This window comes from Suillus subaureus, assembly GCF_016647635.1.
Source record: "Suillus subaureus strain MN1 chromosome Unknown BJ212scaffold_38, whole genome shotgun sequence".
Lineage (NCBI taxonomy): Eukaryota > Fungi > Basidiomycota > Agaricomycetes > Boletales > Suillaceae > Suillus > Suillus subaureus.
The window spans coordinates 94,200-120,393 of record NW_024538594.1 but is presented as its reverse complement, the minus strand read 5'-3'; the positions used below and the strand labels follow the sequence as shown (position 1 = coordinate 120,393).

The 26,194-nt window shown below is 45.1% G+C and overlaps 9 protein-coding genes across 9 annotated transcripts; 4 read left to right on the top strand and 5 right to left on the bottom strand.

Annotated features, from left to right (window-relative positions):
- Positions 1-142: 142 nt before the first annotated feature.
- On the top strand, positions 143-1,604 carry BJ212DRAFT_1485021 (uncharacterized protein; the record flags this gene model as incomplete). The annotated part of the gene is made up of 3 exons (XM_041340911.1): positions 143-718; positions 964-1,503; positions 1,557-1,604. The coding sequence occupies 3 exons, from the start codon at positions 143-145 to the stop codon at positions 1,602-1,604; spliced, it is 1,164 nt and encodes a 387-aa protein (XP_041188607.1).
- Positions 1,605-3,594: 1,990 nt separating this feature from the next.
- BJ212DRAFT_1485020 (uncharacterized protein) lies at positions 3,595-5,418 on the top strand (the record flags this gene model as incomplete). The annotated part of the gene is made up of 4 exons (XM_041340910.1): positions 3,595-3,684; positions 3,749-4,459; positions 4,506-5,276; positions 5,332-5,418. The coding sequence occupies 4 exons, from the start codon at positions 3,595-3,597 to the stop codon at positions 5,416-5,418; spliced, it is 1,659 nt and encodes a 552-aa protein (XP_041188606.1).
- A 9,331-nt stretch (positions 5,419-14,749) lies between these two features.
- Positions 14,750-15,190, bottom strand: BJ212DRAFT_1280762 (uncharacterized protein; the record flags this gene model as incomplete). The annotated part of the gene is made up of 2 exons (XM_041331576.1): positions 14,750-14,997; positions 15,052-15,190. Coding segments are annotated over 2 exons (387 nt in total), but the record flags the coding sequence as incomplete, so codon positions are not given.
- A 306-nt stretch (positions 15,191-15,496) lies between these two features.
- On the bottom strand, positions 15,497-15,999 carry BJ212DRAFT_1212958 (uncharacterized protein; the record flags this gene model as incomplete). Its single annotated transcript, XM_041329261.1, has 2 exons — positions 15,497-15,788; positions 15,839-15,999. Coding segments are annotated over 2 exons (453 nt in total), but the record flags the coding sequence as incomplete, so codon positions are not given.
- Positions 16,000-16,309: 310 nt separating this feature from the next.
- On the bottom strand, positions 16,310-16,642 carry BJ212DRAFT_1280743 (uncharacterized protein; the record flags this gene model as incomplete). Its single annotated transcript, XM_041331574.1, has 1 exon — positions 16,310-16,642. The coding sequence occupies one exon, from the start codon at positions 16,640-16,642 to the stop codon at positions 16,310-16,312; it is 333 nt and encodes a 110-aa protein (XP_041188603.1).
- Positions 16,643-17,980: 1,338 nt separating this feature from the next.
- On the bottom strand, positions 17,981-18,184 carry BJ212DRAFT_1280893 (uncharacterized protein; the record flags this gene model as incomplete). The annotated part of the gene is made up of 1 exon (XM_041331583.1): positions 17,981-18,184. A coding segment is annotated over one exon (204 nt), but the record flags the coding sequence as incomplete, so codon positions are not given.
- Positions 18,185-19,244: 1,060 nt separating this feature from the next.
- On the bottom strand, positions 19,245-20,259 carry BJ212DRAFT_1303009 (uncharacterized protein; the record flags this gene model as incomplete). The annotated part of the gene is made up of 4 exons (XM_041333350.1): positions 19,245-19,558; positions 19,724-19,882; positions 19,934-20,064; positions 20,123-20,259. The coding sequence occupies 4 exons, from the start codon at positions 20,257-20,259 to the stop codon at positions 19,245-19,247; spliced, it is 741 nt and encodes a 246-aa protein (XP_041188601.1).
- Positions 20,260-23,948: 3,689 nt separating this feature from the next.
- Positions 23,949-24,104, top strand: BJ212DRAFT_1244503 (uncharacterized protein; the record flags this gene model as incomplete). Its single annotated transcript, XM_041329634.1, has 1 exon — positions 23,949-24,104. A coding segment is annotated over one exon (156 nt), but the record flags the coding sequence as incomplete, so codon positions are not given.
- Positions 24,105-24,107: 3 nt separating this feature from the next.
- On the top strand, positions 24,108-24,539 carry BJ212DRAFT_1215586 (uncharacterized protein; the record flags this gene model as incomplete). Its single annotated transcript, XM_041329298.1, has 1 exon — positions 24,108-24,539. A coding segment is annotated over one exon (432 nt), but the record flags the coding sequence as incomplete, so codon positions are not given.
- Positions 24,540-26,194: the final 1,655 nt, after the last annotated feature.

The following is a 26,194-nucleotide window of genomic DNA, read 5'->3' as shown; positions in this document are numbered from 1 at the left end:
TTACTTCTAGTTTCAATGTCAGACCTGCAAGGCCTTCTGGAACGTGATCCAGAATTCTGTACACATTCAATACAAGCTTGAGCTTTATACTCAGGGCTTCACTGAGACCGCTACCCTGGACTCGATCGGTGTCTCCAGAAAGATGTCCTTGCTCAAGAAATCGGCATCTTTGTGGCGGTCTGGCTTGCATTTGAACACCGTCTTCGAAGAACAAGTGATGATTTCTCCCCTCCCCGTACATTATTCACTACCATTGTCATTGTCCAGCATGAAGTGTGGTCTTTTATGGATGTCGGCACATGGCAATCTCTTCATTAGGGACTATAACACAAATACCAACCTTTCTCGAACATGGGCCTTACATAGCTTATCCTCTCAGCGCCAACCGGAAAATCTTACTATCGACCCTCTGCAAGACCTTGTGGTCACAGTCTCCTCGCCTGATGTTGTAACCGTGACCGACGCCGAACAAGATCACCGTGCCTTTTGGGTGGAGTGTTGGTCAGCTTCATCCCACCGTCCCCATCCGGACTCTGTCTGCGCTTCCTTAGAGTGCAAACATACTTTTGATGTCCCTGGCGGGTACTATGTTCATTTTATTGGAGAGCCTGCAATCTGCGGTGATCATATATTTGTCTACTATGACATACAGCACCGTGGTACAATTGCTGTGTCGTTCATCAAAGTCATTGATTGGAGGAGGGGACATGTAAAGAGTGTGAGTGCATTTATTCTTGAGAATTCTGCCGCTTAGTATAGGCAGCATCTTTTACTAGACCATCAAGATTTCCACCATAAATTCTACGTAGTCGACCAACGGACGATTGTTGTCATCAGCTCGAGCCGTCTAACTGTGTACACACTACAGGAATTCGACGGGTCGTTGCGGCCGAGACTCACATATCTCCTTCCGAAGTGTTACCATTCATCCTTTATATATGTTCGTGCCGGTCCATCGTTCAGCAGCACAACCGCTCGCACAGATCTTACGCCCGGCTATGTGCCCTCTCTGGAGTCACAATCATTGTCTTAGAGCTCCTCTCATACCCGCGCACGACGTCTGTCTTTCTAGGCATTGATACGGTGATTTTCCCGGGAATGGCCCTGCAATCAGAGACGCATGTCGAGATTCCCTGGTCCGACTGGGGACCCCAGCATACGTGCTGCTTTCCGCATGAGCGCAGCCACAAAATCAGCGTGTTCGGTAGCAGAATGGCATATACCCCTGAAGCTGGACAAAGACTGGAAAAACTCTCCCCTCAGGATCACTTCTACGTCCATATCTGGGACTTCAATAAACGAGCGATTGCTCGTTTGGAGAATTTCTACAATCCCGACTCACCAGGCCTACTCATTCGTAAACCTGGTAGGGTAACTCAGTCGTGCTTTGATGAAGAAATCATCTCGAATCACCCTTACACTGCTACCGTCTGCCGTACTCGATTTTTGATGGGTGGCTTGCTCAAATTATTCTTAGAACAGGATCGACTTATCTTGACCTCGGTAGGTTTTCTTAGTTGTGAGCACAACGATGGTTTAATGTGACCATACTACAGCGGACTGGTACTGGTACAGTCGATATTCAAGTCGTCTCCCCTGTATAGGTGAAGGTTGGAATTAATTTCAGTGGTGCAGGATGAACAACAAGTCACCGCGCCTCATGTCACCAGTCTTGTGTAAATTAACATCACCGTCGAATCAGACTGTTTGTATTTCCATCAGTGGCGCACTGCTGTTCAGTTTCTCCTGATACATTGAACTTGGTAGGCGGGAGACGACCCATTAGATCGAGTAGGTTTTGCCCTATGCTTTACTCTGCGGACGGGCGGATTCGCCTGCACGGAAAATTTGTTATACGAAATTGAAAGTAGTCGTGGACAGCATCCGGCAGTCTAGAACGTCTCAGACACTTACGAAATGGAAAAAGCCCTGCCCTGAATCTTCTTGCCGTCTAAGACCTATCACTACCGATGTAACTGAGCTAGTAATATGTGACATCCTTCTCCAAGGGACATTTGTCGTTGCACAATAGTCAGCCGTTTCCCCATTATTCCATGTTTCCTCCCATGGAGTCCTAGGTGGAATGCGGCGTGGAATCCTGTAGATGTCCTTCAGCCAGGGCTTCACCGAGACCACTAACCTGGACTCGTTTTCAAAAAGACTCAAGAAAGAAAGAAATTGACATCGTTGTGACGGCCTGCCTTTCATTTAAACACTGCTTTTGATGAAGCAGTTGTTGATGTCACCTGTGAGCCTGCGTTCGGGTCAGATTTCGTGCCATGGCAGCAGTACGTGAAGTGTGGGCTTTGACGGGTAGAGGACCAGATTGGTCTCTTCAATATTCGGGACTGTAACACAATACCAATCTTTCCCGGACGAGGCCCAGACGCAGCTAGCTGCTATGGTTCTAATGATCTCACTATCGACCCTCTGCCGCAGGATCCCCTAGTCATGGCGGTCGTTGTCTTCTCGCGTGATAATGTTGTCGCTGTGGCTGACGCCGAACAATATCACAATGTCTTTTGGGTGGAGTGTCAGTCAGCTTTGCCCTGCCTTGGAGTGCACCTGGCTCGTACCACGTTCGTTTTGTGAACAGACCATGTAATATGTGGTAATCGTATATTTGTTTACGATTACATAGGAGACATGGATGTTGTTCCTGTGTCTAGGGCCTTCAAAGTGATTGTTTAGAGGAAGGGATATGCGAAAAGTGTGAGTGCCTCTATTCTTGAGAAGTGTCCCGCTTAGCACAAACCCTTTATGTCTACCAGGCACCGACGGGGCTGAGGAACCTCTTCATCTAGTTAGCGAACGGACCATTATTATAACTGACTCGCAAGGCCGAATAACCTTGTTCACATTAGAAGGCATCGATGCGCAGCCTCAGCGTCCTTCTACATCCATATCTAGGATTTCAACACGAGAATTATAGTTCGTTCGGACATATCCACGATCCCGACTCACCAGACCTCCCCATTCTCAAACCTGGTGTGGTAGCTCGTGTTTCGATGGAGAAATCATCTCTGATCATCCTTACACTGCTAGTGTCCGACAGATGCCTTTGCTGGCGAATTGCCCCCAGTTATTCTTGGAACAGGATCGGTTTATTTTATCTTGGGTAGGTGTTCTCAGTTTGCATACTGCGATAATTTGAGGCCAAACTGTAGGTACGACTTAACAGGAGTGATATTTAGCTCGTTTACCCTGCGCAGATGAAGGTCGTGTCAGAACCACAGACTAGAATAAATTTCAGCGTTCTATGATAAACAGCAAGTTACAATATCTCATGCCCTGGTCTTGTGTAAATTGATCCTTACAGTTGTATATTTGCATTATCCTCGACCTTGGTTGGTGGGAGATGTCCATCAGATCGAATTTTGTTGAGTCAATCGGATCTGACGCCTCTTTCATATCTTATGCGGTGGTCGGATGCGTTTGGAACGAAGGATAGATATGCAATTTTGAAAGGAACTGCGTATCCCGTCTCGTCGAGCAATAGTGAACAGCATCCGTAGGCCAAAACAGGAAGTCAGATCTTACTCTCAACTTGAAAGGTCCACTGTAAAAGTATTTTCTTCTTCTCAGACCATCAAGATGGCGGTCGAATTTTTCTCCCTTCCTGCAGAGTTAATATGCCACATCCTATTATTCCTTGCTCCAAAGGATATCAGTCACTGTGCAATGGTCGGTTATTTTCCGCTGTTCTATATAGCTTCCTAGACTAATTTACTTGTGTGTTCAACACCAGACCTGCAAAACCTTTTGGAATGTGGCCCAGAATTCTGTAGACATTCAATACAAGCTTGAGCTTTACGCTCAGGGCCTCACTGAGACCGCTACTCTGGACTCGATCAGTCTTTCCAGAAAGATGTCCTTACTCGAGAAATTGACATCATTGTGGCGGTCCGAGTTTCATTTGAACACCGTCTTTGATAAGGCAGTGGTTGCTGCTGCCATCGACGGACTTCCCCCATGGCTGCAATATTCATCATGGACACAATCCGTGAAGTGTGGCCTGTGGTGGATGTCGACACATGGCGGCCTCTTCATTCGAGACTGTAACAGAATTCCCAACCTTTCCCGGACGTGGCTCAAACACAGCCTATTGTCTCCGGACCAGCCGCCGATTCGTCTTACTGTTGACCCTTTGCAGGATCTCGTGGTCTTAGTTTTCTCGACTGTTTTTGTCGATGTGGCCGACACCGAAGAAGATCACCATGTCTTTTGGGTGGAGTTTCGGTTAGCTTCATCCCAGAATCCCCATCCGCATTCTGTTTGCATTTCCTTGGAGTGCACGCATACTTTTGATGCGCCTGGTTTGTATCATGTCTTTGTGACAGCGCCTTCGATCTGTGGTGATCGTGTATTTATCTACTATTACTTGAAAAACATGGAGAACATGACTGTCTCCACCACCTTCATACAAATAATTGATTGGAGGAAGGGATATGCAAAGAGGGTAAGTGCCTCTCTTCTTTCCAAACTCCGTCGCTTAGTATAAGCAGTGTCTTTTACTAGGCGGACTAGATAATCTGCAACAAGTCCACGCAGTCAACCAAAGGACGATTGTTGACTTTGGCTTGAACTCTTTAACCGTGTACACATTACAGGAACTGGATGGGTCACTGCATCCCCGGCTCACGTATCTCCTTCCGAAGTGTCGTCAATCAGACATGCGATTCACGGTTGTTCATGCCAGCCCATCGTTCTGTGGTACAGCTGCTTGCACAGATCTTATGCCCGGCCATGTGCCCTCTCCAGAATCACAAATCTTGGTTTTAGAGTTTCTTTCAGGCCCACAATGGCGCCCACTGTCTGTCATTCTAGTCATTGATATGATCATCTTTTCTGGAATGGCTTTGCAGTCGGAGACGCATGTCCAAATTCCGTGGTCGGAATGGGGACCCCAGCACACGTGTTGCTTTCCGCACGACCGAACCCACCAAATTAGTGTGTTCGGTAGCAAAATAGCCTATGTCCTCCCTCAAGATCATACCCCTGAACCTGGACAAAGACTAGAAGAACTTCCCGACGAGGGTCACTTCTACATCCACATCTGGGACTTTAATACGCGACTCATTACTCGTTCAAAACATATCTACAATCCTGACTCATCAGACCTCCCCATTCGCAAACCTGGTGTGGTAACCCAGTCGTGCTTTGATGAAGAAATCATCTCGAATCATCCTTACACTGCTATTGCCTACCGTACACCTTTTCCAACGAATGGCTTCCGCAAGTTGTTTTTGGAACAGGATCGTCTAACTTTAATATGGGTATGTGTTCTTATTTTTTTGAACCCAACGATGATTTAATTCGGCCAAACTGCAGTCACGAATTGGCGCGGTTGATATTCAGGTCGTCTCCCCTGCACAGACCGAGGTTGGGTCTGTAAATGTATTTGTAGACGAATTATGAAATGCCATGGATCTTCAATGTCTCGAATAGACACCAATTACTTCCATGATGTCCTTCATTCTGCTGTGCAATTGACTGACAGATGTCTAGTGGTTGTAGTATGGCCATTCACACCCCATACAATACAGCCAGTGCCAGTCTGAGCGACCTCCATCGGCTGCAAACGTCACGGTAGGAATTGATCTAGGTAGCAAGCCCCAGAACGCACCCGAAAGTTCATGCCATCAGTCAGAGCACGCCTCCCCTCACACCCAACCTGGCATGTCACATCCCCACACCCTTGCAAAGGTACCTTGTCAAAGCATGCTGAGCATTCTGTCGCCGAGAGCGCTTTCACGACGTATATTTATCTGACGATATCATGCTAATCAGTATCGAAACCAGTCTGCGATGGCCATACATGCAGAAGTAACAACCGCCGATCCATCAAATAGAGTCGTAAGTTCACAAAGCATCGGACTGTTCTTCTATCACCATAGTTTAAAGTCCACTTCGCAACGCCAAATAGCTCAATAAGTAACCAGCACTAAATTTTGAATCAAGAAAAAACCTGTCCCCCCTGCAGAGCACTAGACTACCGTTAACTTCATCGACCATGCTACACACCACTGCCAGTTGATATATGCACACGCTCCTGGAAAGCGATCGAGTTCATGCCGGCTGTTGTGTCGGAGCCGACTACGAGCCTAACGTGATATTCTCGAACGCTAAGGATCAGGCGTGGTCCTAACACAAATAACCGCGAGACTGTGAAAATTTTTAGAAACCCAGCATAAATCTGAGTTTTTAAGGAAGATTGATCCTATAGAAATGATGAACCGTAGTCTCATGCAGAAGTAAGTGTAAGATTGACATACCGCTGAGATTGTTGGAGACACATAACCAATCTCAAAGCAAGAAGCCGCAACAGAGCTAGCATGTCCGATGCTTCAGCGGAAAAAGGCAACCATGTTCACGATGTGAGCTCACCTCGCAAAGTAAAGCACGTGAGATTTTATCAACACCGAGAAACAGTCCCCGATCACCCTTCCTGCCGAATGTTGTCGCAGTTCACGGAAGTGTTTTAAAGCAATCCAGACTGCGAGACACAGCGCGAGGACTTCCCAAGCAGTGTAAAGTATCCAAGTAATGATACCCAGAAGCAGGGTATCTCCCGCATAGGCAATCGTGCATTGATGGGTGCCGGAAAGAATGAGTTCCTCTGGTATTCAAAAATAAGCTCCATGCACTGTTTTCATCCGCAATTATGCATACCCCCTGTGGTGTGTCTCGTGTACATTGCGGCGACTACTCCAGTGTAAATATTGTCGACCAGGAAGGTGATCACAAGAAATATCAGCATCTTTCTGGACCGTTGGTACATGGCATGTAACCGAGTGATCATGATGACTTGCAAGATGTTTCAGTCAAGTCAATATCACTGAGCCCTGCAACTGAAAAGCTCACCCCCCAGCATTGGAAATACCACAACATTTGTCCAATTCAGTACGTCGTACAGAATCCAGCCTGACGAATCCAATTAGTGATCGGCCTCGGGTGGATCACACTCCGAACAGACTCACATCTGTGGCGGTTATTATAGTGAACTGAGAAGCTGGTCATGAATCACACTTACCCCTACAAGGCGCCGCGGTTAATTTGAGGGGAATAGCAGGTATCGGTAGAAAAGACTCACTGCATCTGTCACCGAGATCGTCGGAACACTGACTGTATGCCGCCGGTCAGAAGAAACAAACACGGTGAGTTCGAAGACACAGATACAGAATCTGGACGCTGATCGTAAGGGATGGTTCGTTAGTATAACGACAGTGCTGAGCCTTCCGAACATACACGGCATATAATATTCCAAGATAGCGTGCCTAGGACATTTTCAAATCAGCACAACTTTCCAATCACACTACTAGCACGTACACTGAGATACAGAACGGTCATAAGGGACCAACGTTGCCTCTGTTGCAAATCAACGCTGTTCTTCTGAAACGAGATGCTGCTCACCCATATCAGTTCGACCTATGAGATTATTCTTAGCGAGATGGTTGCTCTGGTCATTGCATCAACATACCTCTTGTCCGAGTGTAAGTGCTGGAAGTACTTGTAGAATAGTATCAGCAGTGTTATAATATCATCATGCTCACCCCAATCATACGTCACACCAGCAGAGGCAGCAACTGCAAAACCGCAGTCAAGGTTAAATCGAGACATTAGCGTCAACATCCGACTGCTCTCCAGTGTCTTCACGAACCTACAAAATAGCTGGAAACACGATATGAGTCGATGTACGACCACCAACTGGGGTTGTCTGACACTAGTGTCATATTGTTAGAAGAAGTTAGAAGACGGATGCGAGGGAGCGGCGAATTTGATGAACATATAACGATGGCGTTGGTGCTAGATATAAGTACCACCAGCGCTTATAACTCAGTGTCAATCAAAGTACTAGTAAATGAATGTTAGTGGAACTGCAAAACAGGCACACGTGCGGAATGTTTGAGAACGATCGAAGAGCTGTCCATGATCAATTGATTTTAACACCATCTCTAGAATATGAACATAAATAACAGGGCACGAGAAAAGCATGACCCCGGCCCGGACGTTACCCCTATAATTAAGACCATGGGAGGCCTTATATTTAAGCGAAGCTGCACAGCTCGTGTCATAAAATGATGGAACGTACGCAGTAAGGGTAGTGCCACTCTGATGAAAACACACGCTGCACTACATCCATCGTGCCATCGATAAATCGTGGAAGGTGGGGACCAAATAATTTGCACTGTTTGCGGTGTAGGGCTGTGGGTAGTCGAAACAGGATATGCGAGTATGTACAAGATCGGCGTCGACCACTGATCCGCAAAGCCTTATAGTTATCCGTGGCCAAATGATCTGCGGCGTTCTCAAGGAGCGAATCAAGAATATAGTGTCAGATTGCAAACAGACGCCCAATGATTAGTGGCAAATAGCTATTGCTCCTTACCCCAAAGAACCAATCAGCAGTATTTATCTGTTGGAGCGGTGTATCCGCGACTGTGCCTAGAAATTAGCACCACTGTCACAGCGGTCTAGCTTACATTTGAACAAAGTGGCAGTGGTTGCAGCTGCAATGCAGTGTTGATGGAACGCAATACCGTGGGAATGCTGTGAAATGCGGATGAACAATGGGGATAAATTTCAACCCGGCATAAACCCCGAGCTTGTTCTCTCACAAGTCACTACCGGCCACTGAGTTGTCTTGCTCTCGACCCCCTGCAGGATCTTTTGGTTGTTATCTGGGTGGAGTTTCAGTCAGCTTTATTTCAGTGTCCCCACCTCAACTGTCTGTGGTTCCCTGGAATACACCTACATGAACATACTTTTGATGAACTTGGCCCATACCTTATCCGTTTTCTGGAAGATCCCACTATCAAATCTGTGTGTTCGGTAGTAAAATGGCCTATACCCTTGCTCAAAGGTCATATCCCTGAACTTGGAAACACTCTCTGCTGAGCTCCTTCGATATCCATCTCTGGGACTTCAATAAATGACTGGTTGCTCATCCAGAAGGCATAACTTGGCCTGGTGTTGCTTCAGGACTGTGGGCCCTTTTGTGGGGCCCTTCATTGTCCTGAATAGCTATAGGTGTTGAAACTGTACTCTGTTCGTTGGTGTTGCCAAGGACAGATGAAGAAGTAGATATGCTACAATTATTGGGATGAGCAGGGAAAGGATGTTGTCCATGGTTAATTCCATTGCAGCTGATGGGGGACAGCTTTCAAGGGAGAGACATGATGAAGGCTTATATATATATGGTCTGCTGATATCTGGTCTACAACCTTTTTTTACTCTGTGCTGTTGCAAGGTTGATATTAAGGCCATTTCCCCTAGTATGTCAGGTCCGACCTCACAAATTAGAATAAATTGCAGCAGAAACACCAAGTCCCATGATCATGGTTGGGTATTAGACAGCCTCACTAAATAGTTATCTCCTGTGCAATAGAATGTCGCTGCAGCCATCACCTACGCAGTCCCATAATCATCTTCATGCTTCTTATCTTGTATGCGCTGTGAAGAAGTAATAGGTACTAGGCTGTTAGCAACTAGCACTACTTATCCTTAAGAGGCACGAGTTTAATTGATCAGCCCAAGAGGACTGCTATTGAAGCACTTCCTTCAATTATGCGCAAGGGAAGTAAGTGAGTGAAGGGGTTAAAATCTATATTGGCCTAAGAAACTTGAACACTGGCCGTAGGTATACCTCTGAATTCCTATACCAAGGAATCGACTGGGAGTGCAGGCAAAAATTGACTGTTGTTAATAAAAATCAACTGCGCTCTATGGAGCGGCCAGTCACAAGGGATATAGCGCGAGTGAAGAATAGCACTAAACTACCAGTCACGGGTTGAGTATTCTTGCTGAGCTTAAGGGTAAGATCCTAGCAGTACGGACTTCAGAATGGTCAAATCACGCAGGATTGTCAGGAAGGAACAAAATAGATGGATAGCGCAAGGTCTACAAAATAACGCAAGAATCACTCTCCTATAGAACCAATTCTGGGGGAAGAAAAACTACTTCATTGTATGTACTGCAGTCGTTTATATCGTAGTGCGTGAGTGTCCAGAATGCATAGGCGAGAATTGTAGCATGGTTAGTGAGTGCACAATGAGTCTATAGGTAGTAAAACATCATGCACTGCGGAATGTGAGTAGTCGTGTAATAAGACCTGCAGCTCATTTAGCAATGACATTTGGGAAAATAACGCACCAGTGGAGATAGGTGGACATGGATAGGACATGGGAGGACGGATTCCTAGGACTGGACCGGAGTAAGAGCAGATGGGTTGATATATATGGATTTAATGATCCACACTTTATCTCCTTTTTCTGAAGGTGAGAAAAACTGTGCTATTGATCATACGCGCCTAGCACCAGTCTGATCGTCACAGTGCCCTGTCCCTTTCTCAAATCTTTCCAGCTTGTTATGCACATTCGCCAGTTCCATGATGGTGAATTTTTGAAACCGATAATAATCTTCAACAATGCTCATGCCAAAGGTACTCTGCACATACTAAAGATCAAAATGCATCTGAACTGAAACATGACACGGCCCTTTAAGACTTCCACCAGAATGAACACATCAGGGTCATTGAGGTCGACAGTATAATTTGACAGCATGCATTTAGCTACTTGGATAATCTCCATTCGTGTTAGCATATCGTGGTTGTGAATATACACACAACTCAATTTTGTACTGAGGCAGATATTATAATGGCAGCATCAATGTGTTTGTAAACTTCTGATTCAGCCATCCAGTTTACTAGAGTAGCTGGTGTATTGTGCAATTTATTAAAGTCTTTGGAGCATCATACAAAGAAGGGCGGCAGGATGATTAGCAGTGGGACCAACTTGAATGAGTTTTCAGATTGCATCAGGTGCTGTCTTAGTTTGATTTGTCAGCTATCAATTTCAGTCAGCCGGCAGGGCTTTCACTTGCTCAATTTCTATACAACACTGGCGATGTAGTGCTTTACCAGGTTATGAAATAGTATACACTACAAGATAGGCAAAACATGCTCCAAACAATAGATGCAAAAATACATAGTCTCACCACCAAACTAAGGTCATGAGGGACCTCTATGATAGTACAACCAGGCTTTTAAACATGCCACTGCTCAAGTAGGGGTGAAATATTTGAGCACTAGCACCAGGCTATGCATCAATGGCTCAAGAATCTGGACTGAAGATAAGAGAATTCCAAGGCATCATGTCATGGACTAAATATCATGGAATGCAAGGCAACATCAATTGTGGTTACCTTGAATCATTGAAACACACACCTTCGCAAGTTTCTGCCCTTCAGATAAGACGACGAGGCAAGATCGCAGACCCTTCAAACACCACTCCATTTCCAGCCAGGAGATAATATGATCATTCCAAAAAGCCTAGAATATATGGTTGAGCGTGTCATCCCATGGATGGGGAGTGTGTGAGAGATGTACAGCCCAATTGTGACAGGCATACTTGAGAGCATCGGAAGCTGATTGGCTTTGTTCCTGTGCTTTGTTTGCGAACCCCTCAAAGGCATTCATAGCATGAATAATCTCCCTGTCTGGGAGAAGATGACTTTCTGGTAATGCAGAGGAAGAATGATGCTGGTGTCTTAATGCTAGGAAGACTGGAAACATCAAGAAATCAGGCAAGGTCTTGAACTGCTGGATTACTTGGAGAGCGGGCGGTAAAGGCACATCACTTATGGTGATATACTTGTTGGTTGCTTCTGATATCCTTGCAAACTCTTCCATTGTCACCCAGACAGAGGCAGCAGGAGTGGACTGCCATGCTTGACCATTGGGAGTCTGCAGCCAGTTGCGCCCACATGGGGTCTGCAGCCAGTCATGACCTCCCTGGGTCTGCAGCCACTGTTGTCTTCCTGGGGTCTGCAGCCAGTCTTGTCCTCCCTGTGTCTCCAGCCACTTGTGTCCTTTCTGGGTCTCCAGCCAGTCACATCCCCCCTGTGTCTCCAGCCAGTCACGTCCTCCCTGGGTCTCCAGCCACCTGTGTCCTGCCTGAGTCTGCAGCCAGTCTCATCCTGCCAGGGCCTGGAGCCAGTCGCATCCTCCATGAATCTTCAACCACTTGTGTCCTCCCTTGGTCTGAAGCCACTCTCGTCCTCTCTGGCTCTGCAGCCACTCTTGTCCTACATGGGTCTGCAGCCACTCTCATCCTCTGTGAGTCTGCAGCCACTCTTGTCCTGCCTGGGTCTGCAGCCAGTCTTGTCTTACCCAGGTCTACAGCCACTCTTGTCCTGCCTGGGTCTGCAGCCAGTCTTGTCTTACCCAGGTCTACAGCCACTCTTGTCTTTCTGGAGTCTGCAGCCACTCTTGTCCTGCCCAGGTCTGTAGCCACTCTCATCCTCCTGGGGCCTGCAGCCACTCTCACCCTCCCTGGGTCTCCAGCCACCCTTGTCCTTCCTGGGTCTCCAGCCACCCTCATCCTCGCAGGGTCCCTAGCCACTCTTGTCCTCCTGGGGTCCCCAGCCACTCTCATTCTCCCTGGGTCTGCAACCAGTATTATCCTTCCTAGATCTGCAGCCAGTCGCATCCTCCCAGAGTCTGTAGCCAGTTGCATCCTGGCTGGGTCTGCAGCCACTTCCGTCCTTCCTGGGTCTTCAGCCACTCTTGTCCTTCCTGGGTCCACAGCCACTGGTGTCCTCCCTTAATCTGCAACCACTCTCAACTCCCACAGGTCTGCAGCCAGTTGTGTCCTCACTGGGTTTGCAGCCAGTCGCATCCTCTCTTTGTCTGCAGCCACTTGCATCCTCCCTGTGTCTGTAACCAGTCTCGTTCCTCCAGGATCTGCGGCTGGAATCATCTTCTTGGGATCAACAGCCAGAACAGCAGGCAGAGTCGTCCTACTAGGATTTGCAGCCATAATCGTCCTTCCATGATCTGCAGCCAGTCTCGTCTTCCTCGGTTCTGCAGCCAGTCTCATCCTCCCCGGGTCTGCAGCCACTTTTGTCCTGCCTGGGTCTGCAGCCACTCTTGTCCTGCCTGAGCCTGTAGTCACTCTCGTCCTGCCTGGGTCTGCAGCCAGGCACATCCATCCACACTCCACAGCCAAGATTCTAAATCTGAAGTGCGATCTCCTCAAAGCCACAGCATACACATGACAGCTGACAGTGGCTCTGGTGGCTGAACAAGGAACACTAATGTGTCTTTTAACCTATGGGGGTCCTCACATTGCATTGCATTGCATTGTTTCTTCAGTTCTGAGAGCACATCCAAGAGAGCCATGCTTTTTGGAATTGCCTCCATCAAGTGGAGAGAGGAACATGTGAGTAGGGTGTGAGGTGATTCGATATCTGGTACTTGAGGGAGGCTGCAGTTTGAGGGGTCAGAAATGTAGTCGCAAATAGATGAGTGATAGATATTCAGGGGGAGAGTGCTGTCTGTAGGGATATCCATAACAGACCGTAGCTGTATCAGCATTGTCTGCACATCCCTTCCCAAACCAGGGCCAAGAAGTGTCAAGACTTGCGAGATGGGAAGAGGGTCTGCAAGGGCGGGTGACAATGGACAAGTGCAAGTATGCCCGCTTGGGGTTGGAACACGTGGAGAGGATACAATCGTATAACTTGTACACCTCCGTTCCTGGTAGCAGCGAGCATCAGCTGCAACCTATCATGGGGATCACTGTCTTCATTGTCAATAATGAAATTCATCATCATAGATGCCATGATGAAATGTCTGCCTGCTTGGCTCACTAGCTTTGCAAAGTCAACCTCTGATGGCTGCAGGAAATGTGGATGGCAACTTTCCAGTTCTTTGAAAGAATGCCACAAGAAAATACAGATATTGTTGTCCATGTCTGCACTGTCCAATGAGATGATGTCACTCTCTCCAGAAGTTCTCACGGGTATTTTGTGCACCAACAGGTGCACCTCATCCTTCTGAAAGACTTTGCTAATATACGATTCTGAGTGACTTGTGAGCAGAATGTGGGTCATGGGTAGATCAGGCTCACAAAGAGCTTGTGCAAGGGAAAGGATGAGATCGGTAAGCTCAGGTTCGGATGTGCACTCATCAAGCACATTGACAACAAATGACAAAGGCAGGCATCCATGCAATCTGAGTCAAAGTTTCCAGAGTGGTTGGAGAAAGAGGGCTCACATACTTCAGTCATTTCCTTACATAGAACCCCTGCCCTGGATGTGCCAAAAGGTCATAGAATCATGGCTAGCCAGTCCTTGGCCGGTGCATGTAGAACAAGTGCTGGCTGGTGTACTATCTGATTATCACCTGAGTATCATTAGTTCATGTAGGATAGGTACTGGCCAGTGTATAGTATGCCAATGTCTTTCATGTAGGATTGGTGCTGGCTGAGGTATAATAGGCCAATGTCTTTCATGTAGGATTGGTGCTGGCCGAGGTATTATAGGCCAATCTCTTGTATGTAGTATCAGTGCTGGCTGATATATCATATGATGTATACTAGCCATAAGATCAAGCTGGCTGGTATATGTAGGATATATCTACTGCAGTCTGATTTCATTAGTAGACTGGCCAGCTTGTATCTACATGTGTAGGAGCATGGCTGGCCAGTTTGTAGTCCTTAAGTGTACTAACCATAGGATCAAGCTGGCTAGTATATGTAGTCATTAGTGAATTGGCCAGCCTGTATATACATATGTAAGAACATGGCTGGCTGGTTTGCTTATATTTCACTAGCAAACTGGCCAGCCTGGGTCTACATATTTAAGAGCATGGCTGGCCTGTTTGCAGTCCTTAAGTTAATACTGCCCAGTAGGTAGACTTATGGCATGTCATTCAATGCGAAATTTGCAGGAGTGTTGGTATAATATATCAAAGTACAAATCCACACCCATTGAAAGCCTTCTCAGCATCCTGAGCAAACCTTCTCCACATCAAGACCTGTTGATAAGCATAGGCTTGATGACCAGGTCTAGTCACTTTCTGCCACCTTCTGTTCCATTCTTTCTGGTGATACTTGAACCAGTTTATGGTCCAACCCATTTCATGTCTTACCAGACTCAACTCCTCCTGCCATCTACTCCATCTAGCCTTTGCCTTCAACCAGTTGACTCTATAGACTAAATCAGAGTGAGTTGAAGTGACTTGCACTTGAGATGAAATTTTGTTCTTACATTCATCCATCCAAGCATCTTCTTGACCTTCATTGGCATTATTCACCCTCCAAAACCAAGCCAGTCTGTCTGACCCTTGACCAAATCTATTTTCTTCTGTCACCTCTTTGTCAATACTGAGTTCAGTGGGCAATATTTCTCAATAAATACTGCCCAAGGTAGCTTTGTCCATGCCTAGATGTCGCATTGCTGACCTTGCCCTCTGATAGCTTCTTACATATTTGTCAATTTTGAGCTAACATTGACAAGCTTCTTGCTTTGACCTGGTGCCAGCCCATGTAGAATTGGCACTTCGAAAATACTGATGATAAATAAGGGCCTTGTGACTGAGAGCCATACAAAGGTTTTCTAGGCAGTCATTAGCTTGGCCTTTTTGAAGCTCCAACTCTTCAGCTTGGAGGGGGCCCAGCCCAAGAGTCAATCTATTGTGTTGTGATGTCGAAGATGGCATCCAGATACCCATCTCTTCTGTGAGGATTTCTTCATCTATATCCTCTGAGACCTCTTCATCTGAAACCTCCACCCACTCATTACCATCATTATCTGTACGACAGAATCTAGGATCATCAGAATGCACTGTTCCAATATCAAGATCCATGCCAGCAGTCATAGTATCAGCAGTTTCATGAAATTTGGCAATCCTAGCTGCCAATCTCTGCCGCTTTTCTTCTATAGAAGCTTTCTGAGCAGAGGTTGCATCATTAGGAAGTTGTTGTATATTTGCTCTCAATGCATCCCTAAAATAGCACTTTGTCAAGCCATTCTGCCATTCCAATCAATTACGTACTGTAAATCCTCCAGATTGATACCAGTGATGAGCCAAGATACTGTTCCTGGATGTCTGTCATCATTGTTCTCAGACTTGGTTAATTTGAGCTGAATCTCTGCCATAGTTGGGGCTGAACTCAGTTCCAGATTAGATGTCTTATAAGCCTCAGACCCAGACAGAGCTATGAGCACTTACCTTTGTTGATCTGCAACTGGTAGATGTCAAGATACTCCCCACATTCTTCCACAGCCTTTTTCTCATCAATTTCCCACATCAAAATCTTCTCAGGATTCAGAGACTGGGCCAGTTTATCAAAAGGAGACTTTGTTTGTCAACACCTTTGAGAGCACGTTTATACTTTGTCAAGAGAGTCTTCACTAGAATTTTAAGTGTCAAGCACAGTTTTTGATATACATGATTGAAGTGCTTACTTATTCCAACTAATTTTTTCCAGTTTGAGTCTCTCATATGATCGTTGAGAACTTCTTGTCAATGAGCATGACTCATTGACTGAGCAGTTGGGAAAATCTTATTGAATGGTGCCCATAGGGTCTCCAAAATCTCCCCATCAACATGTCCAGCACCTTGAACAAAGTTGAGGCTGTACCTTGCAAAGCAAGCCAATTTGTGAGTGCTGAGATGGAATTTTCCAACCACAGGGATGATCTGCATATTTTCTGGTATTGATAAGCTTTGGCTCTCAGCAACTCTCTGTAAAAAATTAATACTCCACTGACACCCCACATCATAAATAATGAGAGAGGAGTCTATACCAGACGAATGATAATTCAAAGCATTGCATATTGAATAGTCAATGTTCATGTGTCTAAACATCCTATGAGCTCGCTTAATGTGCTGTTTAGGAGGATGTACAGACCTTTTGCCCTTCTGAAAATCAACTATGCTGTGTGGAACAGAGCATCCATGTCAAGCACAGGCAGTTGCTCCTACCCCTGTTACTCAAAGATTACTCCTGCTGATATTGGTGGTGTTAATTGCTCAGTGATTGCCACAAGAAGAGCGCTATATAGGCTGTCAAGCAAAGTCGAATACTCTTGCTACAAGTCAACTCACCTCCTTACTTTTGACAGCCAATGAGAGATGAGTCTGATATTCTCTGTCTTTCACCATATAACCAAGACCATCTGAAAAACTGATGTCTAACTGTGGCTTTTTCATAGTCATATGTTGAGTGGTAAAGTTTCCATCCACAACAAATCTTTGTGAAATGAGCCAACTGTGTAAAGAATAAGTATAAGTTCAATGAATTGACTGACAATGTATTATCTGAGTTTAGCCAGCCAGCATGGTTCTGCTTGCTGTCTATACAGTCCTGGCCAGCCAAATACAATATCAGAGTTTGGCCAGCTGGCCCAGGTATACAGCCTGTCTATACAGTACTGGCCAGCTTTGTCAGAAACTAAGCCAGCAAGGCCAGAGTTTGTGTACAACACATAGCACACAGCTGGCCGGTCAGTATAATGTTCTTTGTTGCATAGAAGAGAAAGCCAGCCTCCTTATAATCCGAACCAAAATAGATGACTTGCCTTTTGTACTTGTCTTGCCAGTTATCAGGTATGTTAATGCCAGGCTGAGGACACGAAGGGCAAAACCAAGCCAGATCACCCTTGCCAGGTTTCTCCCTAGTGTCATGGCCAAATCCAAAGAATTTTCAGCTCATCAAGTCTCTCCATAGACATGACACCCTCATGAGTTCTTGATATTGATTCTAGCCAGCAAAGACATTTGATATGGTCAGTCCAACTGTTGAAAAGAATAACTATATGCTCTCACAGGAACAGTACCCAGGAATGAGTGATTGGTCATACACTGAATTTTCTCAAAGAAGCTTGATGCCAAAGTCTTGCACTCCAGTGCATCAATTAGAAAATGATCTAAGACTTCAAAAGTGAAGGCAGTTCAAGGTCAAGTGATGCTTGCAGGAAATAACCTGGCCTTCAGCAACTCCAGATGCTGCTGATGCTTAGACCCAGGACAACCACACCAAACAACATTGTGCAAAAACACTCCAGTTAAATGTACGATGGTCAGGGTGGATGTTGTAGTTGAACTGGAAAATGTCTCCATTGGCACAGACCTAGCCTCTGCATCCAATGGCACATCCTCCCATGCCTGTGGGTCTTCAGAAAATGGACATGGTTACCCCCCATGGCCCATATACCAGACAATACCCAATTCTTCGAGCGACTTGTCTTCAAAGCATTTTCCAGTCCACTCTTGAACCTTGTGAAAGGGCAAACACTGGTGGGTTTTAACAATGCAAGGATGACACAATGTCTGATCCCCACTGCATGTCAAACAATGGAATTTCCCTTCACCAATCTGACAAGACTGGCACTCCAAGACATCAGAGGGCTTCTCCAAGTCAAGGAGGATATCAAGATATGAGTCTTGGAAAGGCAGATATTCTTGGATAAAGTCATTCTGAGTCTAGTTCATTTGATCTCGATTGAGTATAGAATTAAATTGCTATGCATCAATCTGGTCACCTTGGTTTTTCTTGATTGGATCTCTGTATATGAATTAAAGTCACTGAGGACTTCTCCATCAAATTCCTCCTGAATCCTTGACAACCCTTGAGTTTCCTCTCTAACCCATTTATGAGGGCTAGAGGAAGGAGATGGTGTTGGGGCAGTGTCGTAGAGGGCATCAGCACATGATTCCACTCAGGTCATCTTCCTTTTCTTTCCAATGACTTGTTTGTGAGATACATAATCAACATCTAGGTCCTTGCCTTTGGATAATTGACCTCTTCTTTTGAAAGAAAATGTAGCTGCCTTGAGGCGAGTTTTTTTTTGGGGAGACATGCTGTTACTAATGCAAAAGAGGATGTCCTTAATATTTTGGTTGTAGTTGACAAAATCATTCATAGAAATGGCTAAAATACTACCTCATTAGATCTAGTATGTACTCCTGAACACCTGACTTATCCCTTCACCTCCCTCCCCCCCCCCCCCCCACCCCCCTCCTAGAATATCTACTCCTTTACTGTCATCTGCCCTTATCCCCTTGCCCCACCATCTTTAAAAAAAAAGGCTTGTGTTGGAAAGGCTGGTCTTGATACTGCAACTCTGGAGTGTATTTTATCCTTCATAAAATGGGCAATAACAAGCCTTTCTCCTTCACCCCAGGGACCAATAGAGTGTTGTAGAACCTTCCCGGAAATAAAGGTCATTGTCCCAGGGTAATAATCCAGCTCTGCCCCTACATCAGCCAACACCAACTTAGCCTTATGGCCACTATCCAAACTGATCAGAAGATCAAAAAGGGAAGGCATGCCACCAATGTCCCTGTGTGATAAGGTAGTACGATTTGCAATTATTTCTAATCCTGAGAAGATTGAGGGCCAATGAGAGATGGGCGCTGACACTGGTTTAACAGATTCTTGAAGTTCCTGGACCACTCAGCTGATCACAGTGGCACCTGCTTCAAATAGATCTGGAGCCAAGGCAGCAGTAATGGCATTCCAGAAGAATTCCATGGTTGACAAGGCAGCTAGCCACTCTTGGACTTCAACAGACTTGTAAGAAGCTGAGGTCACCATTGGGTCTTGAAGTCTCTGTTGCCAGAATGTGTCAAAAGCAGCTAAATAAGTTGATTTGACCAATACCTCATGCCTTTGCATAAAATATGCTGGTGATACTGTAATTTGGCCTGCCCCAAATTCTCCACCTTCCTCTGGCATAACAAAACCTTGAGATCTCCAAGACGATTCATCTGAGGAGGACAGAATTGATTGAAGAAGCAAATTTTGTAAAGCCTTGGTGGCTGAGTTGACACAATCCTAAAATAATTATTAATGAGGAGAATCCCTGTTGAAGAATTTACATACAACTCAAAAAGGTGACAGAATATTGGGCAAGTAAATTGTCACAATATTACCCTCCCTGTCCACAATGGTAGCTGGGGCTGAAATTTTGCCAATCTTAGCTGCTGCAAAGTACTTTTGTAGCCGTTCAGTTTCAGAGAGTGAACCACCAGCACTAGGTGGGGATGCCTTGACCATGTCAGCAAATCTTGAGGTGTCCCAGTCTACATAATCTGCCCCCTGAATTTAAATCTGGATATACTATTGAAAAGAAGATAACTCACAAGGATTTACTACTGCATGCACAATTGTGAGTGCAGCCTGATTGATCTCATAATCAGAGATTGAAGAATTCTTGTCTGAGCAGACATCAGCTGTTGCCAAGCAATGATTTAGCTCCAATCCAATCCGCTGCCTTGATAAGAATAGGTGAGTTTCCACCTAATCAGCGGAGTGCTAAATATAAAATGTACCTTGCTTTGTTCAGAAGGTGACTTTGTACTATCTTCCCTTTGATGACACTTGTTGCTGCTGAATCCTTCATGATTGCCTTGATCCTTGTGGTCAGAGCCACTCTTAGCTTGGTTGATTCACTGGTTAGCTGGTTCATGTTGGTGAGAGAGGCAAATTTTTCAACCAGCTCCCACAGCACTAAATGCCCCGGTATCATTTTATGTAAATTAGTGATATATGACATGATTCTGATCAAAGAATACTGATAAGAACAATGATGTGACTGCATCAATGTGCTTATGCAATTTACATAATGGAAGTTTAGCTAAATTGGCAATTGGCACCCAGTGACATCATAAGTCTTGTAATGGTGCAGTATGTGACTGCAGCACCACTGGGTTAACCATGCCTGGTGTAGGCAGGGGGTTGGTCAGCCATCCTTAATAAGAGAAGGAATGAGGGGTAAGAATGGTGAGTTCTGATAGTTCAGATAAGAACAGTGAATTCTGGTAGTCTAAAAAAAGGGGTATCCTAATAGGTGAAGGAATGGGGGGTAAGAATGGTGAGTTCTGATAGTCTAGCTCTGTTAAAAAGGGGCACCTTAATAGGTGAAGGAATAGGGGGTAAGAATGGTGAGTTCTGGTAGTCCAGTGTCGGTTAAAAAATAGGGTATCCTAATAGGTGAAGGAACGTGGGTTAAGAATGGTGAGTTCTGATAGTCTGGCTCTGTTAAAAAAAGGGGCACCTTAATAGGTGAAGGAACATAGGGTAAGAACAGTGAGTTCTGGCTCGATTGCCTTCACCTTGGCTTTCTTAACCAGTGGAAAAGGATTACTGCCTTGGATGCACTTTGTATTTGATCTGGTACTCATTACAGTCATTGACTCCTAAGAGTTTTCAACATCATTTGCATTTACCTTGTATGACACATAAATTTGATACTATCTGTGTAACATTTTTGTTTTATCATTAAGTTATGTGCATAACTACATATTGGCAGCATTGATAGGTATGAAAGACCTTGAACAACTGTGTGATATGATGTTTTGTTATGAAATTTTCATGTTGAGCTCTTCTTAAGATCACATGACTTTTTCAACTGGCAACAATTTAGACATTAGAGCATGACAGATTTCAATTTTAAGCACAATTTGCACTACATTCAATACAAGTTTCAAAACCAGTAAAGTAAGAAAGATAATGGGGAGCTGCAAGACCTTGATGAGGTGGCCAACCTCACCAAAGCCTTGCGCTCCAAGTGAAATAGTAAGTAGTAAAATAAACTAATTGCACTACTACTTTGTCTTGTGTGAATGTTAGATAAGACTTTGAAAGGAGATTGGACACTTAACTAAGCAAAGCCAATTAAGTGAAACTCAAAGTCCTGTGCCAAGTGCTTCAGCTAATGTCATATGAAAGGAGAGCACTTACCAGAGTAAAGAAAGAAAAAAATTATCATAACACTTGCAGAATAAAAGTGCTTGAGTCAAGTCCAATGGGGGTGGTGAGAGTGCTTGATAAAGGGAGTAGGCTTAGTCAAGAAGACAACAGGTTAAAGTACTTACCAGAATGAATACACAAACCAGTCAAAAACAAGCAACTAGCGGGAGCCACTGACAAGTGGTATGCACTGCCAGCACCAAACACAACACATAACTAGCCCCCAGTATCAAATAGCAGGAACCACTGACAAGTGGTATGCACCGCAAGCTCAAAACAACACTAGTCCCCAGTACCAACTAGTGGAAACCACTGACAAGTGGTATGCACTGCGAACAAACAACTAGTGGGAACCACTGACAAGTGGTATGCACCGCCAGCATCAAACAAAAGACATAACTAGCCCCCAGTATCAAATAGCAGGAGCCACTGACAAGTGGCATTCACCACAAACCCCCAGTCCCATCATGCTAAGTAAATAACATAACACTAAGTCAAAAATCAGCAAGGCATTGTGAGAAAGTAACTACTTACCTTATAAACATAGCACACACAAACATAAAGTCAAGAAAAAATCACGCTATGTAGAAAATCAGTAAGACGGCACAAGAAAATAACAACTTACTTGTCAAGGGTAGTACATGGAAATAAAAATGACACTAAGTAGAAAAAATCAGCATGGTGGTGAGAGAAATGATTACTTACCTATATGAAATCCTTTGAGAAGGATGGCACATGGAGATGAACAAAGTTAGCTAGTTGGCAGCACACAAAGACAATGCGGACTTACTCTTTGTTTGAAGGGCGACTATAGAGTAGTACCTTTGAGTCCTTGCAGCTGCAGTCTGCAAGAACTCAAAGGATTATCTATAAGGCACCCTAAAAGGACTGGATGCATAAGAGAATAAGAGTGGTGGGAATAAGAATTGTTGGGATGTTGAAGAAGAGAGAAATGAACCATGAGAAGTAAAGTTGAAGTTCATAAATGTGTTCATTTGCCATTGTTTGTTGACAACTCATGTGATATGTTGAATGTGTTGAATTTGCACAAGTCCAAAGTCACACAGTAAACTCATGTGATATGTTGAATGCGTTGAATTCACCCAAGTCCAAAGTCACACGGTACGCAACGTGTTATTTGCTTATTGTTTGTTGATACAACAAGTGACATTGTCAACATGTCAGTTTGTATTTATTTGTACAATCAACCAATGCTTGGAACTCTGGCACTTCCTTCTAAGTCTTCTCAGGAACACTTCTTGGACCCTTACCAAGTGGCACCCCTTCAAGGACCCTGGAAAAATCAACCAACTTTTGTGCCCAATGGTGTCAAAGGTATCAACAATGCCTACCCAGTCTCTTCTTCTCTACTTTCTTCTATTACTAGTCTCTACATACATAATGAACATACTACAAAACTCGAAAAACAACAAAAATAAAGACAAAACCATGGCTCCAACACCACCCAAATTTCTCCAAACTACTAACCAGCCTGCAACTGCAACCATGACTCTGACCACTAGAGGAAGGGAAACCACTGCTAGCAAACCTTTGTTATCAAAAAGTAAAGAAATAGAAAATCATTTAACTGACTTAGATGTTAGATCCGAGATCAAAACAAGTACAGCAGCCAAAAAACTACTACTCTCACATGGCCTAGATCTCCCTATCGCGTGTAATGCCATCAAACAGATAGCACATGCCTTACTGGAATACAGTATCACTGTGGAAGTCAGCACAACACACATCAATATACTCCGATCCATGGCTATACTACTCATTGAAGCTGAAAAGAACTTAGATGCAGCAAACCTGATAGAAAAACTCTCAACCCTAATACAAGGACCAATTGTGCAACTAGAGGAGAATGCCTCGAGAATCAAAGAAGCCACAATGTCCCAAATAGAAGCCCTGGATAGTGCAGTGAAAGAGCTGTGTGGCACATTATCTAACTCATCTGAAAGTATTGAGAAAGCAGTCCTAAATGTCACTAAGGTGTTGCAAGACATGCCAAAAGCTGCGCATCCTGAAGGGATGCACACATACATGAATGCAGTGAAAATTAATGCTCCTCCCCCGCTAACCAAACTCTTAGCTCGCGGAGAAGCACAGGCAAGGCAAATACTCCTAGACAGATGCTTGTATGGTGAAATAGACACTCTCAGAGGACTCACAGAAGCAGAGCTTGTCGCAAAAGCAAAACTAACCCTTGAACTTGTAGAAAAAGATGGATTCACCATCCATCAAGGCCTGACCTTTCAATCAGCGAGAAGACTCCCTCATGGTGGCATACTATACAAGCTCGACTCAGTGGAATCCACGACATGGCTTAGCATCCCAGCCCACTGAGCAAGATTTGCTACCAACTTCAGATCGAATGCCACCATCAAGGACTGATCATACCACGTCCTAATCGAAAATGTACCCACCTCCTACAACCCCAGCTCACTACACACCAACTCAAACATTGAAATGAATGATGGACTCAAACCAGGAACAATCACAAAAGCAAGATGGATCAAGCCGGTAGCCCAATGCAAGCTGGACCAAAGAACTGCGCACACAATCATTACCCTCAAAACGAAAGAAGGCACCAATCAGATACTCCAATTCAGTATATTGATAGAAGGCAAGAAAGTATTCAGACACAAACTCCTCCCAGAACCAACACAATGCCTCAAATGTCAATCCTATGACAGAACACACATCGCTGCAGAGTGCACTCAAGATCATGACACATGTGGAATGTGCGGCATGCATCATTGCACAGCAACATGCAAAGTTGACAACCCTAACTACTACCAATGTACTAACTGTGATTGTCAAGGTCACACCTCATGGAGCAGAGACTGCCCATCCTTTATCAACAAGTGGGAATCCCTCAAGAACAGATCCAAAGACTCGAAGTACCGATACTTCCCTACTGATGACCCCCTCACGTGGGAAACAATAGCTAACAACATCGAGCAATGGACTGAACCGCCAAGACAGCCAGCATGGACCCAGCCAGTAATGGACACTAACACTCATGGTAATTATGGATGCCTACTAATGAAAATCCCCCAACCTCAGCCTCAACAACAACAACAACCCCAACCTCATCAACTCAACAACCAACCAGAACAGTCAAAACACTGCCAGCAATGAGCAAACCCAAATAAGATCCTGATCAGACTCAGCTCCCAAGCCCACCTCATGACCAACTGGCTAACCTTGCAGCCAACCAATGAAAACAACACGGACCCACAAGAACACCCGAACTCACCTCCTCAGATCTCCTCCACCAATACCACCCCACTATGGTTCCCTCCTCCATCTCCAGATATCAACATTGGCAGACCCCTACTACCATCTGACTTTGCATAATGCAAGACAACCATAACAAACAACCCCCTCGCTCTGACCTCAAAATATGGCAACAAAACTTATGAAAATCTTCTAGCGCCTGGGAGCACATGCTCCAGAACCTCAACCCCGAATCATATGACCTAGCTTGCATCCAAGAGCCCTTCCTCAATGTCGTGGGCCTCGCAAATGCCTCTAACCTCAGACAGTTCTGGGATGTAATATACCCCACCAACCACCACTCAAATCCCGAATGCTTGCAAACCATCTTACTTGTCAACAAGAAACTATCAAAGAACAATTGGCACATCATCCCGCTCGACTCTCTGAACATCACCGCAATCGAGATCCACGGAGACTTCAGAAAGGTATGTATCTATAACATTTACAACGCATGTGACCATTCGAGAACAATCCAATTCCTGGAAAGACACATAGTCTTAGAAGAGGCTGCCTCTCGCAACCTCCCCCGCACTAATGCTAACAGCAACCATCAAGCGGAAAACGCCCACATGATATGGATGGGCAACTTCAATTGTCACCATCCCATGTGGGAAATGACCAGCAACTCTCACCTCTTTACTGCGGCGAACTTAGATGCCGCAGGTATACTGATTAATCTTCTTGCAGAATACAACCTCACTCAAGCCCTTCCCCCTGGCATTGCGACCCTCAAAGCTTCAAACACCAAGAATCACACTCAACCCGACAACATCTTCTGTTCAGCCGAAATTGAGCAAATGTTCACCAAATGCTCCATAGAGTATCAATTACACCCCATTATCACTGACCATTTCCCAATCATTAGTATCCTAGATCTACAACCAGAATGAATCATCACCACTCAATGGCCAAACTTTAGAGATGTGGAATGGGACGAGTTCCGAGAAGCCCTCTCATCACACCTTGATGCACTCCCTCCTCCTACTGACATCCAATCCATAGCCAAATTCGAAGTCGCATTTGCGCATCTCACCCAAGCCATCACCAAAACTGTGGAGGACCATGTACCAAAGACTAAGCAATCCCCCTATGCTAAACGATGGTGGTCAACCAAACTCGACCTTGAATGAAAGCAAGTACACAAACTCGGAAAGAAAGCCCGAAACCTCTTAGCTCGACAAAATGACCCAATCCACGAGGAGTTCTGTATCACCCACAACAGATTCTCAGAGAACATCAAGACAGCGAAGAAAGAACATTGGGAAGAGTGGCTTGAGGCCATCACCCCCAGCAACATTTGGGACTTCCACTGCTATGCAGCCAGCAACCCGACAGAACAAATTCACACCAGGATCAAGACGTTG